The 12,239-nt window shown below is 47.8% G+C and overlaps 1 protein-coding gene across 1 annotated transcript in view; it reads right to left on the bottom strand.

Annotated features, from left to right (window-relative positions):
- Positions 1-11,927, bottom strand: part of LOC124612703 (glutamate receptor ionotropic, kainate 5-like) — a 132,458-nt gene extending 120,531 nt beyond the window's left edge. The window contains exon 1 of the mRNA XM_047141093.1: positions 11,802-11,927. Within this exon, the coding sequence (XP_046997049.1) occupies positions 11,802-11,927 (126 nt within the window). The remainder of the gene's footprint in view (positions 1-11,801) is intronic.
- Positions 11,928-12,239: the final 312 nt, after the last annotated feature.

The raw sequence follows: 12,239 nt of genomic DNA, 5'->3' as shown, positions 1-12,239 counted from the left end.
TATAATAATTGGGGGAATTGGCAACAAAACGACTATTCACGTTGGTGTGCAGAATGTGTGAATCTGGCGGCGTACCATCTGACTTTCGGAAAAGTATCATCCACACGATTCCGAAGACTGAAAGAGTTGACAAGAGCGAGAAATATCGCAGAATCAACTTAATAGCTCATGTATCCAAGTTGCTTACAAGAGTAATATACAGAACAATGGAAAAGAAAATTGAGTGTTAGATGACGATCAGTTTGGCTTTAGGAAAGGTAAAGGCGCCAGAGAAGCAAGTCTGACGTTGCCTTTGATAATGGAAGCAAGATTAAAGAAAAACAAGACACGTTCATAGGATTTGTCGACATGGAAAAAGCGTTCAACAAAGTAAAATAAGAAAAATTGGGGCAAGTTATAAGGAGAGACGGGTAATATACAATATTTACAAGAACCAAGAGGGAGTAATTAGAGTGGACCAAATACGAAGCTCGGATTAAAAAGCGTGTAAGACAGGGCTGTAGTCTTTCGCCGCTACTGTTCAATCCGTACGTCGAAGAAGCAATGATGGAAATAAAAGAAAGATTCAAGAAAAGAATCAAAACTCAAGGTGAAACGATATCAATGAAACGATTCGATGATGACACTGCTAACCTGAGTGAAAGTGAAGAAGAATTACAGGATGTGCTGAATGGAATGAACAGTCTAATGAGTACAGAATGTGAATTAAGAGTAAATCGAAGAAAGACGAAAGTAATGAAAAGTAGCAGAAATGAGAACAGCGAAAATCTTAACATCAGGATTGATGGTCACAGAATAGATAAAGTTAAGGAATTCTGCTCCCTAGGCAGCAAAATAACCAGTCTACATCTACACCTACATCCATACTCCGCAAGCCACCTGACGGTGTGTGGCGGAGGGTACTTTGAGTACCTCTATCGGTTCTCCGTTCTATTCCAGTCTCGTATTGTTCGTGGAAAGAAAGATTGTCGGTATGCCTCTGTGTGGGCTCTAATCTCTCTGATTGTATCCTCATGGTCTCTTCGCGAGATATACGTAGGAGGGAGCAATATACAGGGTGATTCAAAAAGAATACCACAACTTTAGGAATTTAAAACTCTGCAACGACAAAAGGCAGAGCTAAGCACTATCTGTCGGCGAATTAAGGGAGCTATAAAGTTTCATTTAGTTGTACATTTGTTCTCTTGAGGCGCTGTTGACTAGGCCAATAAAGTTTTTGGTCCCTTTTTCTTCGAAGGTGCTACTGTAACTGGACAACAGTATCTGGAGATGTTAGAGAATTGGCTGTTCCCTCAGCTCGAACAGGAAGCACAACAATTCATATTTCAGCAGGATGGAGCGCCACCACATTGGCACTTATCTGTCCGTAACTACCTGAACGTCAACTACCCGAGGCGATGGATCGGCCGCCAGGCAGCCCGTGACAGAGCACTTCATCACTGGCCTCCAAGAAGCTCTGATCTTACCCCCTGCGATTTTTTCTTATGGGGGTATGTTAAGGACATAGTGTTTCGGCCACCTCTCCCAGCCACCATTGATGATTTGAAACGAGAAATAACAGCAGCTATCCAAACTGTTACGCCTGATATGCTACAGAGAGTGTGGAACGAGTTGGAGTATCGGGTTGATATTGCTCGTGTGTCTGGAGGGGGCCATATTGAACATCTCTGAACTTGTTTTTGAGTGAAAAAAAACCTTTTTAAATACTCTTTGTAATGATGTACAACAGAAGGTTGTATTATGTTTCTTTCATTAAATACACATTTTTAAAGTTGTGGTATTCTTTTTGAATCACCCTGTACTGCTTGACTCCTCGGTGATGGTATGTTCTCGAAACTTCAACAAAAGCCCGTACCGAGCTACTGAGCGTCTCTCGTGCAGAGTCTTGCACTGGAGTTTATCTATCATCTCCGAAACGCTTTTGCGGTTACTAAATGATCCTGTAACGAAGCGCGCTGCTCTCCGTTGGATCTTCTCTATCTCTTCTATCAACCCTATCTGGTACGGATCCCGCACTGGTGAGCAATATTCAAGCAGTGGGCGAATACGTGTACTGTAACCTATTTCCTTTGTTTTCGGATTGCATTTCCTTAGGATTCTTCCAATGAATCACAGTCTGGCATCTGCTTTTCCGACGATCATCTTTATATGATCATTCCATTTTAAATCACTCCTAATGCCTACTCCCAGATAATTTATGGAATTAACTGCTTCCAGTTGCTGACCTGCTATATTATAGCTAAACAATAAAGGATCTTTCTTTCTATGTATTCGCAGCACATTACACTTGTCTACATTGAGATTCAATTGCCATTTCCTGCACCATGCGTCAATTCGTTGCAGATCCTCCTGCATTTCGGTACAATTTTCCATTGTTCCAATCTCTCGATATACTACAGAATCATCCGCAAAAAGCCTCAGTGAACTTCCGATGTTATCCACAAGGTCATTTTTGTATATTGTGAATAGCAACGGTCCTTCGACACTCCCCTGCGGCACACCTGAAATCACTCTTACTTCGGAAGACTTCTCTCCATTGAGAATGACATGCTGCGTTCTGTTATCTAGGAACTCTTCAATCCAATCACACAGTTGGTCTGATAGTCCATATACTCTTACTTTGTTCATTAAACGACTGTGGGGAACTGTATCGAACGCCTTGCGGAAGTCAAGAAACACGGCATCTACGTGGGAACCCGTGTCCATGGCCCTCTGAGTCTCGTTGATGAATAGCGCGAGCTGGGTTGCACACGCACGGACGGAGTAAGGAGGACATCAAAAGCAGAGTAGCATTGGGATAACTGACCAAGAGAAGTCTGCTAGTATCAGACATAGGCCTTAATTTGAGTAAGAAATTTCTGAGAATGTACGTTTGGAGCACACTATTGTATGATAGTGAAACATGGACTGCAGATAACTGGAACAGAAGAGAATCGAAGCATATGAGCCGTTGTGCTACACTCGAATGTTGAAAATTAGGCGGACTGATGATGTAAGGAATGAGGAGGTCCTGGGCAGAATCGGAGAGGAAAGGAATATGTGGAAAACACTAACAAGGATTAGGAAGAGGATGATAGGAGATCTGTTAAGAGATCAGGGAATAATTTCCATGGTGCTAGAGGGAGCTGTAGAGGGCAAAAACAGTAGGGGAAGACAGAGACTGGAATACATTCAGCAAGTAACTGATGACCTAGAATGTGAATGCTACTCTGAGATGAAGAGTTTGGCAAAGAAGAAAAATTCGTAGCTGGCCGCAATAAACCAGTTAGAAGATTGATGACTCAAAAGAAAAATGCATTATTTTATATTTCCTAAACAGAGCAGTAGTAACTGTAAATGTCGTGTGACTAGGGCCTCCCGTCGGGTAGACTGCTCGCCGGGTGCAAGTCTTTCGATTTGACACCACTTCGGCGACTTGCGCGTCGGTGGGGATGAAATGATGATGATTAGGACAACACAACACCCTGTCCCTGAGCGGAGAAAATCTCCGACCCAGCCGGGAATCGAGCCCGGGCCATTAAGATTGACATTCTGTGCGCTGACCACTTTTTTTTTTATAAGTGGACTTTTTTTCATAATGGTGTAACAATAACAAACATAAACATCAGTTTTTTATATAAGACGATGACCTTTATAAAATAATATATTTCCAGGAAACGTAAATAAGTGGACATTTTTATATAATAGTGAAAAAATCCTCCTTCTGCTAGTACAAAACAATAAAGCGCCACGTTCATCTTCTTGGGCGCGTACCTCGCTAATCCCGTTATACCTCGCGTTGGTGTCGGGTACGTCTTCACGTGTGGTGGTGGATCCCCTCCGCTGTCCTGGTCCTTTCTTGTTCTGATACTTATAGTCAATAATTACATTCTACTGCCCGGGACACCCCAACTGGATGGGGGATCAAGGAAGGCACTCCCTAAAAAATTTGCGTAATATGTTCGATATCTCGGCTGTCTCATAAGCTGTGAGTGATGTTCTTGTAGTACGGCCCAAAAGTCGAGTACATTCTTACTGCCGTCTCGGAAAAGATAAAGCACAGTCAAACCTCGAATCCAAGTCACTGCGTTTGTCTTTGTTCGGCAATCACAGGTCATATCTGGGAAAAGTAGTATCCGTGGTTCTATTGCTTCCGACTCCACCCGAAGGAGGAAGGCGATCATTTTTTGGACCAAACACCTACGTCCGCCGAAGGCCCGCATATCAGGCGATGTTCCTCTGTGTCTATAACATTGCACTGCGGACACAATGGCTCGCCCGCCATATGAATTGTATGCAACCTGGAACGAGTTACGTATTTCCCATTTACCACCTGATACCACAGTGCGCGCGTTCCCGTATCATGGTGTGGGTGGTGAACTGTACGCCATGCCACTGACCACGTAACTGTTGGTTGGCGGCGCTCTACGGCATTATTCGGCCGTCGTCGAGTCAAGATGCGATGTATATCACGTGTCGTTGCCGTTCTGGTAGTCGGTAGTTCCATATGTACATAACTGTGTTCCACAAAAAAGGTTCGCATATGGGCAAGCGATAGAGATTTGAGACACTGCTACCGGTGCCGAAAGAGAACGTGAAGCCAGTTCGCCTATCAAGGTACCCGTCAGACTTGTCCGGTGTCGTGTCCACATCTCTAGCATCGTGGTTACTTAAATAGCCACTGCTCGGTCGCGTACGTGGACTAGTTCAAGGCCTCCACGACTACGAGGAAGGGTGAGGGTTTCGTATCCGACCTTAAAAAGCAGACCTGTGCTCACAAAATATCCTAGTGCCGCCAGGATTCGGCACGCCAACACCACCGGCATAGGAAGAACTTGTGCCAGGTGGGGGATGCGAGAAGCTAGATAAGTGTTGGCAGTGCCCTTAACCTGTGACTTCGGACACTCACACGAATTGTTTGCACATGTCTGTAGCTCAGTGCCGCCGTGCGTCGAACGTCTGTAGTGAAGATAATTCCAAGGCATTTCATCTTGTTGATCGGCTGTAATGGTGCTGCATTTCCTGTCGGGAGTCCCCTCCCGATACTCATCCCTCCCGACTTTGCCATGTTCAGGCGACTTCCCGAAGCCATAAAATACAAATTAATCCAATGCATGGCCGCTCTTGCCTCGTCACCTAACCGTGCTAAAAACACTAGGTCATCTGCGTATGGTCCGCATCTCGTGGTCTTGCGGTAGCGTTCTCGCTTCCCGCGCCCGGGTTCCCGGTTCGATTCCCGGCGGGGTCAGGGATTTTATCTGCCTCGTGATGACTGGTTGTCGTGTGATGTCCTTAGGTTTGTTAGGTTTAAGTAGTTCTAAGTTTTAGGGGACTGATGACCATAAATGTTAAGTCCCATACTGCTCAGAGCCATTTGAACCATCTGCGTATGTTCCGCATATAAACTTGTTGTGACTTATGGTCATTCCTTGGAGTCGATTCCGGAGGCCGCAGAGCAGCGGCTTGACAGCGATGGCATACAATATCGTCGACAGCGGGCACCCTTGTCTGACCGATCGTGAGATGGTGATGGGCCCCACCAAACGTCCACTAATGAGCACTCTGGATGCGTCTCCGTGGAGTAGTCTCATAACGACGGTGACATAACTTTCTGGAAAGTTCATTTGCGTCATCACTTCTAGGAGATAAGCATGGCTCAGCCTGTCAAAGGCGCGATCGAAGTCTATCGATACCAGTGCACCCCGGAGAAGACATGTTGATGCCAGTGCGATAACATCGCTGTAGTCGCTGAGTGCCCTTTGTTTATTGCTATCCCCTCCTAGCTGGGTTTGGTCGAGTGACATAACTTGGGTATTACGCGTTTAAAGCGTGTTGCAAGCATCCTGGTGTAGATCTTGTAGCCGCAATTAAGAAGGGTCAGTGGCCGGTAGGCCTGTATCCCTGTGCCGTCGGATGGTTTGTGGATGGTGATGATCATTCCTTCCACGAAGGAGGGTGGAAGAGGCACATTGGGAGACATCAATTCGCAGTACATGGCAGTCCATCGTGGAGTCGTGAGATCTTTAAATGTACGATAAAACTCTAACGGAATCATGTCGGGCCCCGGCGATTTGTGCGACGCTCCCTTATCAAGCGCTTCCATTACGTCGTGAACTGTGATTGCACCTGTTAACTCCCGGTTGGCCGTCTCGTCGAGACACGCAGAGAGCGTTCGTCGGACCTCATGAAAAGCTGCCTGATTGTGTTCCGCTTCTTAATAGAGATGACCGTAGTGTTCCACAAAAGCGTTGGCAATGTTTTTTGCCTTGTCATACGGCGATTATCTGGCAGTACGACCGTCTGTGTTAAGGTTCTGCGGCTACGTTGCTTTTCTCTGATAACGTGATAAATCTACGGTGATTCTCCACGGTCTCGTTCAAAGTCCCTTGCATGGATTGCGACACCCTCGAGACGACGGCGCGTTACGGAAATTATTCGGACCTGCGCTCGTTTTAAAGCAGCACTACGATCCTGTGAAAGCGCTTGTACAGAAAGATCGCGGAGCATCGTGAAATAAAATTCCGTCGTGTGTCGCCTCCACATCATCTGCTCTCTTCCGTATGCAATTAACGCGCCTCGCAATGTAGGCTTAACGCATTCCAGCCACCACCGCAACGTCGTCGGATATGTCGGGAAGCGTTGTTCACACATGTGCCAAGTGTCTTCGATTAAGCGTCTGCACTCAGGTTCCCTGATGTGTGCTGTATTCAGTTTCCAAACACTGCGACTCCTCCACACTCGTTGACGACTCAGGGAGACAGTGCGTATATATTCTATGTGATCTGAAAAGGCGACTGACCATAATTCCGCATCGAGGATCGCAGATTTGAGACGATGTGTTACGTAAATGTGATCGAGACGACATGCAGATTGACTTGTCGGTGTATCCGCGTCTGTCGCCATGTATCGTCTCCCATGTATCAATGAGATTCATGTCCTGTATCAGTTGCCGCAGATCCGGGCATGAATTATAACGTGGGTGTTGATATTTTAATGCGAGCACGCAGTTGAAGTCGCCTCCAAATAAGACATGTTCATATCGGCCTAAGAATAGTGTTGCAATCTCCTCTGCGTAAAATCGGGATCGAGCGCGCCGCCTGTCGGACCCCGACGGAGCGTAGATGTTAACGATCCGTACACCCAGCACTGTGAGCGCCAGTCCTCGCGCTGACGGCAGTTACACCACGTCCTCGGCTACTATGCCGCTACGTAGAAGTATCGCTGTTCCGCTGCCGCCGTCGGTAGTAGGTGTAATGTATGTATCGTACTCACAGAGGTCGGGGAAGCTCTCAACACATACTTCCTGCAGCAGAACGATGTCGATGTCTGACGCATGCAACATGTAATAATTGCAATTTGACCGGCGTTCTGGTTGTATTAATATTAATAGAGGCTGTTCGATACGCCTGCCGCTGTTCCTCAGTGCGTAAAGCGCACATTAACGCTTATGTTAATTTGTGTGCCGTTGCTCGGCGACATGTTGTCTGTGCGGCAGTCTGCATCTTCTGCGTGGTTAACGTCCGGTGGACGCAGCACTCGCCATTGCGGGTGCGTCGTCGGTCTGTGGGTCAGTATCGGATTCGTCGGCCCAGTTCCTGTGCTGGAGGTCCAGCTCCCGTCGTGGTTCTCCGGCCGGGCCGACCGAAGGCGGTGGCGTTGCTGCGGTGGGTGGAGGGACTCCTTCCGTCGGCTCTCGGTCCGCTGTGTCTGCATTCAACCCCTGTCTAGAATGATTCGCGTCGTACTGCTGTGAGGGAGGTAGAACTTCCCGTTGCGCAATCGGATGCACTGTATCGACATTACACCCAAGTCCGTCTGACGTGGACTGCAGTAAGCAGGTATCCGACGGCGCTAGCCGTCGTTTCTTGTGGCGCTTCGGCGATCGTTGTTTGCGCGTGTGCGTCTCCGTGTCCGAGTGCGGGAGTGACTCCCGGTGCTCAGGGACGAAAGCAGTTGTCGGCACAACTGTAGAATCAATTTCCATACCTCCAACCGATCCCTTCCGGTCGGTTAACGGCGTCGTCGGCGCCGGAGTGGCAGAAGTGTACGTCGTTTCGTCACAGGTGGCGGTCTCTGCTGCAGTCGGTTGCCGTAAACTGTCAGGATGTTGGAGCTGGTCATTCTTCGGGATGGGATCTGTTCGAAACGCGTCCGCATACGTTAGTGTCAGCGGCGTCAACGTGGACGTAGGGACGGGTTCGCCAATTGGTACTTGCACAACCCTTCGCTGCATACATTCGGAACGGACGTGGCCCTCTTTCCCGCAGCCTGAGCATGTTTTGGGTTTTCCATCATAGATAACTATTGCTCTACATCCGCCGATGAACAAGTATGGCCGGCCGAAGTGGCCGAGCGGTTCTAGGAACTCTGGAGCTACGCGACAGCTACGGTCGCAGGTTCGAATATTGCCTCGGGTATGGATGTGTGTGATCTCCTTAGGTTAATTAGGTTTAAGGAGTTCTAACTTCTAGGGGACTGATGACCTCAGAAATTAAGTCCCATATTGCTCAGAGCCATTTGAACCATTTTGAACAAGTATGAGGGTACATGTTGTGTCAGTTCTATTCTGATTTCACACACCCCATTGAGAACTGGTTAAGTCGTGAAGTTGGACCATTTTTCCTCTACGTGGCTAAGCAGTCTTCCATATGGGCGTAAGGCGTCAATGACCAAGTCAGACGGAACCTCGAAGGGAAGTTCGAAAATAATATGTTTCGTAAGCCCAGCCCTGCGTGATCAATAGTTACTTCTCCAACATGTCAATGAGAGTGACGAAATTTGAGTCCATGTTTAGTATCTCGGATGATTCTGTCACACACTGCATCGTTAATCAGTTTGATGTAAACGACACTGCTCACTATGGAGAGGTGTTCAAAAAATGGTTCAAATGGCTCTGAGCACTATGGGACTTAACATCTGAAGTCATCAGTCCCCTAGAACTTAGAACTACTTAAACCTAACTAACCTAAGGACATCACACACATCCATGCCCGAGGCAGGATTCGAACCTGCGATCGTAGCGGTCGCGCGGTTCCACACTGAAGCGCCTAGAACCGCTCGGCCACTCCGGCCGGCTTGGAGAGGTGTACTCCAATAAGTTCGTTGTAGTCAAGTTTAACTTCGTCTCATAGGCTTTCGGTCTCGCATATTCATTCGAAAAACTAATCTTGAGAGTCGACTTTAGGTATGCATGTGCCACTCTATATCGAGTCGTCGAAAATGCGAGTACGCCGAATAGGTAAACAACTGCGCGAGGGCTAACTTCCCCGACAGGGACGTAAACAGACGTCCGTGCCGTAGCAGCGCCGAAGGCAGACTGACCACTCAGCTACCGGGGGCGGACGGAGCAGTAGTGGCAAGTCGTTATCTCACCTCGAACCTACCTCCGGCCCCGTTTCCGCTAATGAGCTGGAGTTCTCCCAAGGTAGGTGTTATCGCTGTGGTCGGCATTGTCATTTTGCTCGACAATGCGAGGTCAACGGGAAGAGGCGTTCCGACAGCTCACGCCATAGGCAGGGACGGCGTGGCACCTTTTTCACCTTGCCGTGCACGTGCGATAAAGTAACAGGAGTGACACATAATTCTCTTCCGTTTGTGTGCTCGTATGTCAATCATCAGCCGCCCTGTGCGCTATTGGATTCCTGCAGCAGTCTTTCCGTAATGAGTCGTACGTGGTACTCCCGGTACCGGATCATTAGTAAGTTTCCCAATTTAAAGTCCATGGGTAGAACTTCTAGAACTGATAATGGTCAAGCTTTTCCTTTGATAGGATACCTGCGCATTTTTTGTCGGCTCGGTGAATTTTCTTTGGCCATGGAGATGTTGGTGGGGGAGGGATTAAGCACCGACCTACTCGTAGGGCATGAGGGCATGATTTTGTAAGTAAAGTGCGACTGGTTTTGGCGTATGGCTTTGGGAAATTCTATTTTGTGTTTCGGTTTGCGGTGAAATTTCGCTTGTGTTGCCATTCTAGACGGTAATACTAACATTAGTGGGGCGGAGGTTGACATGGCGCCCTTATCTCCTGATCAGACTGAGGTTCTCATTCAGATGTTGAGTGCTTTTCCAGAAGTGTCGACAGATACAGTAGGTGTGAGTAATCCTACTTAATAGCGGATTTTACTTTCTGGCCGTCTTACATTCAGACAATCATCCTACCAACTGTCTTCGCCTGGGACGAAGGTATTGCCTGAGTTGGTAGATAAACTCCTGGCTGTGAGGGTTTTAAGGCTGTCCGCTGTCCACCTCGCCGTATGCATCGCCGATATTTCTGGTGACTAAGAGTAATTAGAGAGGAGGGATTCAGCCCCGTTGTGGACTGTCATGTCCTTAATCAGAAAGCAATCTTGGAGTCTGTCCCTCTTACTGATCTACATAGGTGTTTTTCATGGCCTTTCGGAGCTCACTATTTTTCCGTTTTCGATCTTAATCACATGTATTCCCAGATTCCCTTTGCCGATGAATCCAAGGCAGCCAATGGCTTTTTTGCTAACTGGAACTTGTATGAATTCAACAGGGTGCCTTTTGGCGTTTCTACTGGGGTGGCAGTACTTTCTAGGTTACTCGGTTGCATGTTCAGAGATCTAAAGTTCAAGTGTGTGTGCCACGTTCTCCGAGCATTTGGAATACTTGCGACTGGAGCGTATGTGGCAAGGGGGCTAACTGTCCAACCGTCTCAAGTTGCCTTAGGTCGTTGTGAGATATCTTTTCTCGGGCATCTAATCTCGGCTGAGGGGATCAGGACTGATCAGTCTAGGACCCGAACTTTTTACAGTTTCCATCTTCCAAACGAGGGGTAACTCATTTCGCTGAAATGACTAAGGTCGTCCGAAAATTTGTTCCGAAGTTTTGCTGAACTAGCCGCTCCGTCAAACCTGTTCCAAAAGAAGGGCGATCAGTTTGTGTGGACCGATAGCCAGCAGACTGTATTTGTTGAGCTTGAGATAGTTTTGAGTAATGACCCTCTTCTGGCCATTCCTGATTTCCGTCAACGTTTTGTGGTCAAAACTCAGGGGTTGCCGCCGTGTTGCTTCAGGAGCAAATTGGCGAGCAGAGGCTCTTAGCCTACGCCTCTAGGTGCCTGTCTCCAGCTGAGAAGAAATTACTTACGAGTTGGAAGCGCTGGCTGTCCTCTTCGCTCTAGAGAAGTTTAAATACTACCTCGAACACCGTGAATACACACTGGAGATGCACAACGAGGCCCTTAGTTCGGTTCTGGCTTGCCGACGTAAAATTGGGCGTATTGCAAAATAGGCTGTCCGAATTTCCATCTTCCGCTTGATAGTGTGCCACATTAGGTGGGCCGGCCGAAGTGGCCGTGCGGTTAAAGGCGCTGCAGTCTGGAACCGCAAGACCGCTACGGTCGCAGGTTCGAATCCTGCCTCGGGCATGGATGTGTGTGATGTCCTTAGGTTAGTTAGGTTTAATTAGTTCTAAGTTCTAGGGGACTAATGACCTCAGCAGTTGAGTCCCATAGTGCTCAGAGCCATTTGAACATTAGGTGGTGCGATAACATTGTAGCGGATATCTTGAGCAGATGTTCGAAGAGGAATGGAGTTCTTCTCTCCACTGTGACGAGGACGGACTTGTTAAATCAGTGCTAATCGAGGCTCTGGTATTATTTGCTGACTTTGCGCAACAACAAGAGCAGGGCCCCAAGTTGGACTCTATTAGAAAGCAGTTGAGAACCGGTCAGGAAATTCCTGGGTACAAACAGCGGAAAGACATTCTTTGCCGCTACGGGCGCCGCTATGAAAAGCTAAAAATCTGTCTGCCTACCGCGTAATGGGCCAGCCGTTTGTTCTGCTGCCCTCGTGACTTACCAGTTGGTCCGGTTGAGCATCTTCGGACACGTGAGACGTGCACTGGCAACTGGAGTGGACACATTGTTCCTTTGGCCGTCCAGGTCTGGAGGTGAGCGGTGGGTCGTCGTCATCCACACCTCTCATGGCGGCTTCAAGTTTTTCCACTGTTTGTCATACCACAGCGGCTCTGTATGCTCGACGAGCTACTTTTAGTTCGTTGCTTTGGTGCCGAGACTACGTGACATTCGATCTGATCTTCTTCCCCGCTGTGAAGGTAATAATTATGAGTGGTTTTCTTCCTGTACATGATTTGTGTCCTCTAACTTCCATACTGGATTCGGTTTAGCCACCTGTTGTTGTTGTTTCCTGTTCCTGTGTCTGGCCAGGCTATTTGAGGAGCCTGTCACTTGTATCAAAACTTAATAGCTTCTGTTTGGTGGTGGTCATGGAGTTATA

Source organism: Schistocerca americana, chromosome 1 (assembly GCF_021461395.2).
Source record: "Schistocerca americana isolate TAMUIC-IGC-003095 chromosome 1, iqSchAmer2.1, whole genome shotgun sequence".
Lineage (NCBI taxonomy): Eukaryota > Metazoa > Arthropoda > Insecta > Orthoptera > Acrididae > Schistocerca > Schistocerca americana.
Note: the sequence above shows the minus strand (reverse complement) of the source record. Positions and strands in the feature narration are given on the sequence as shown.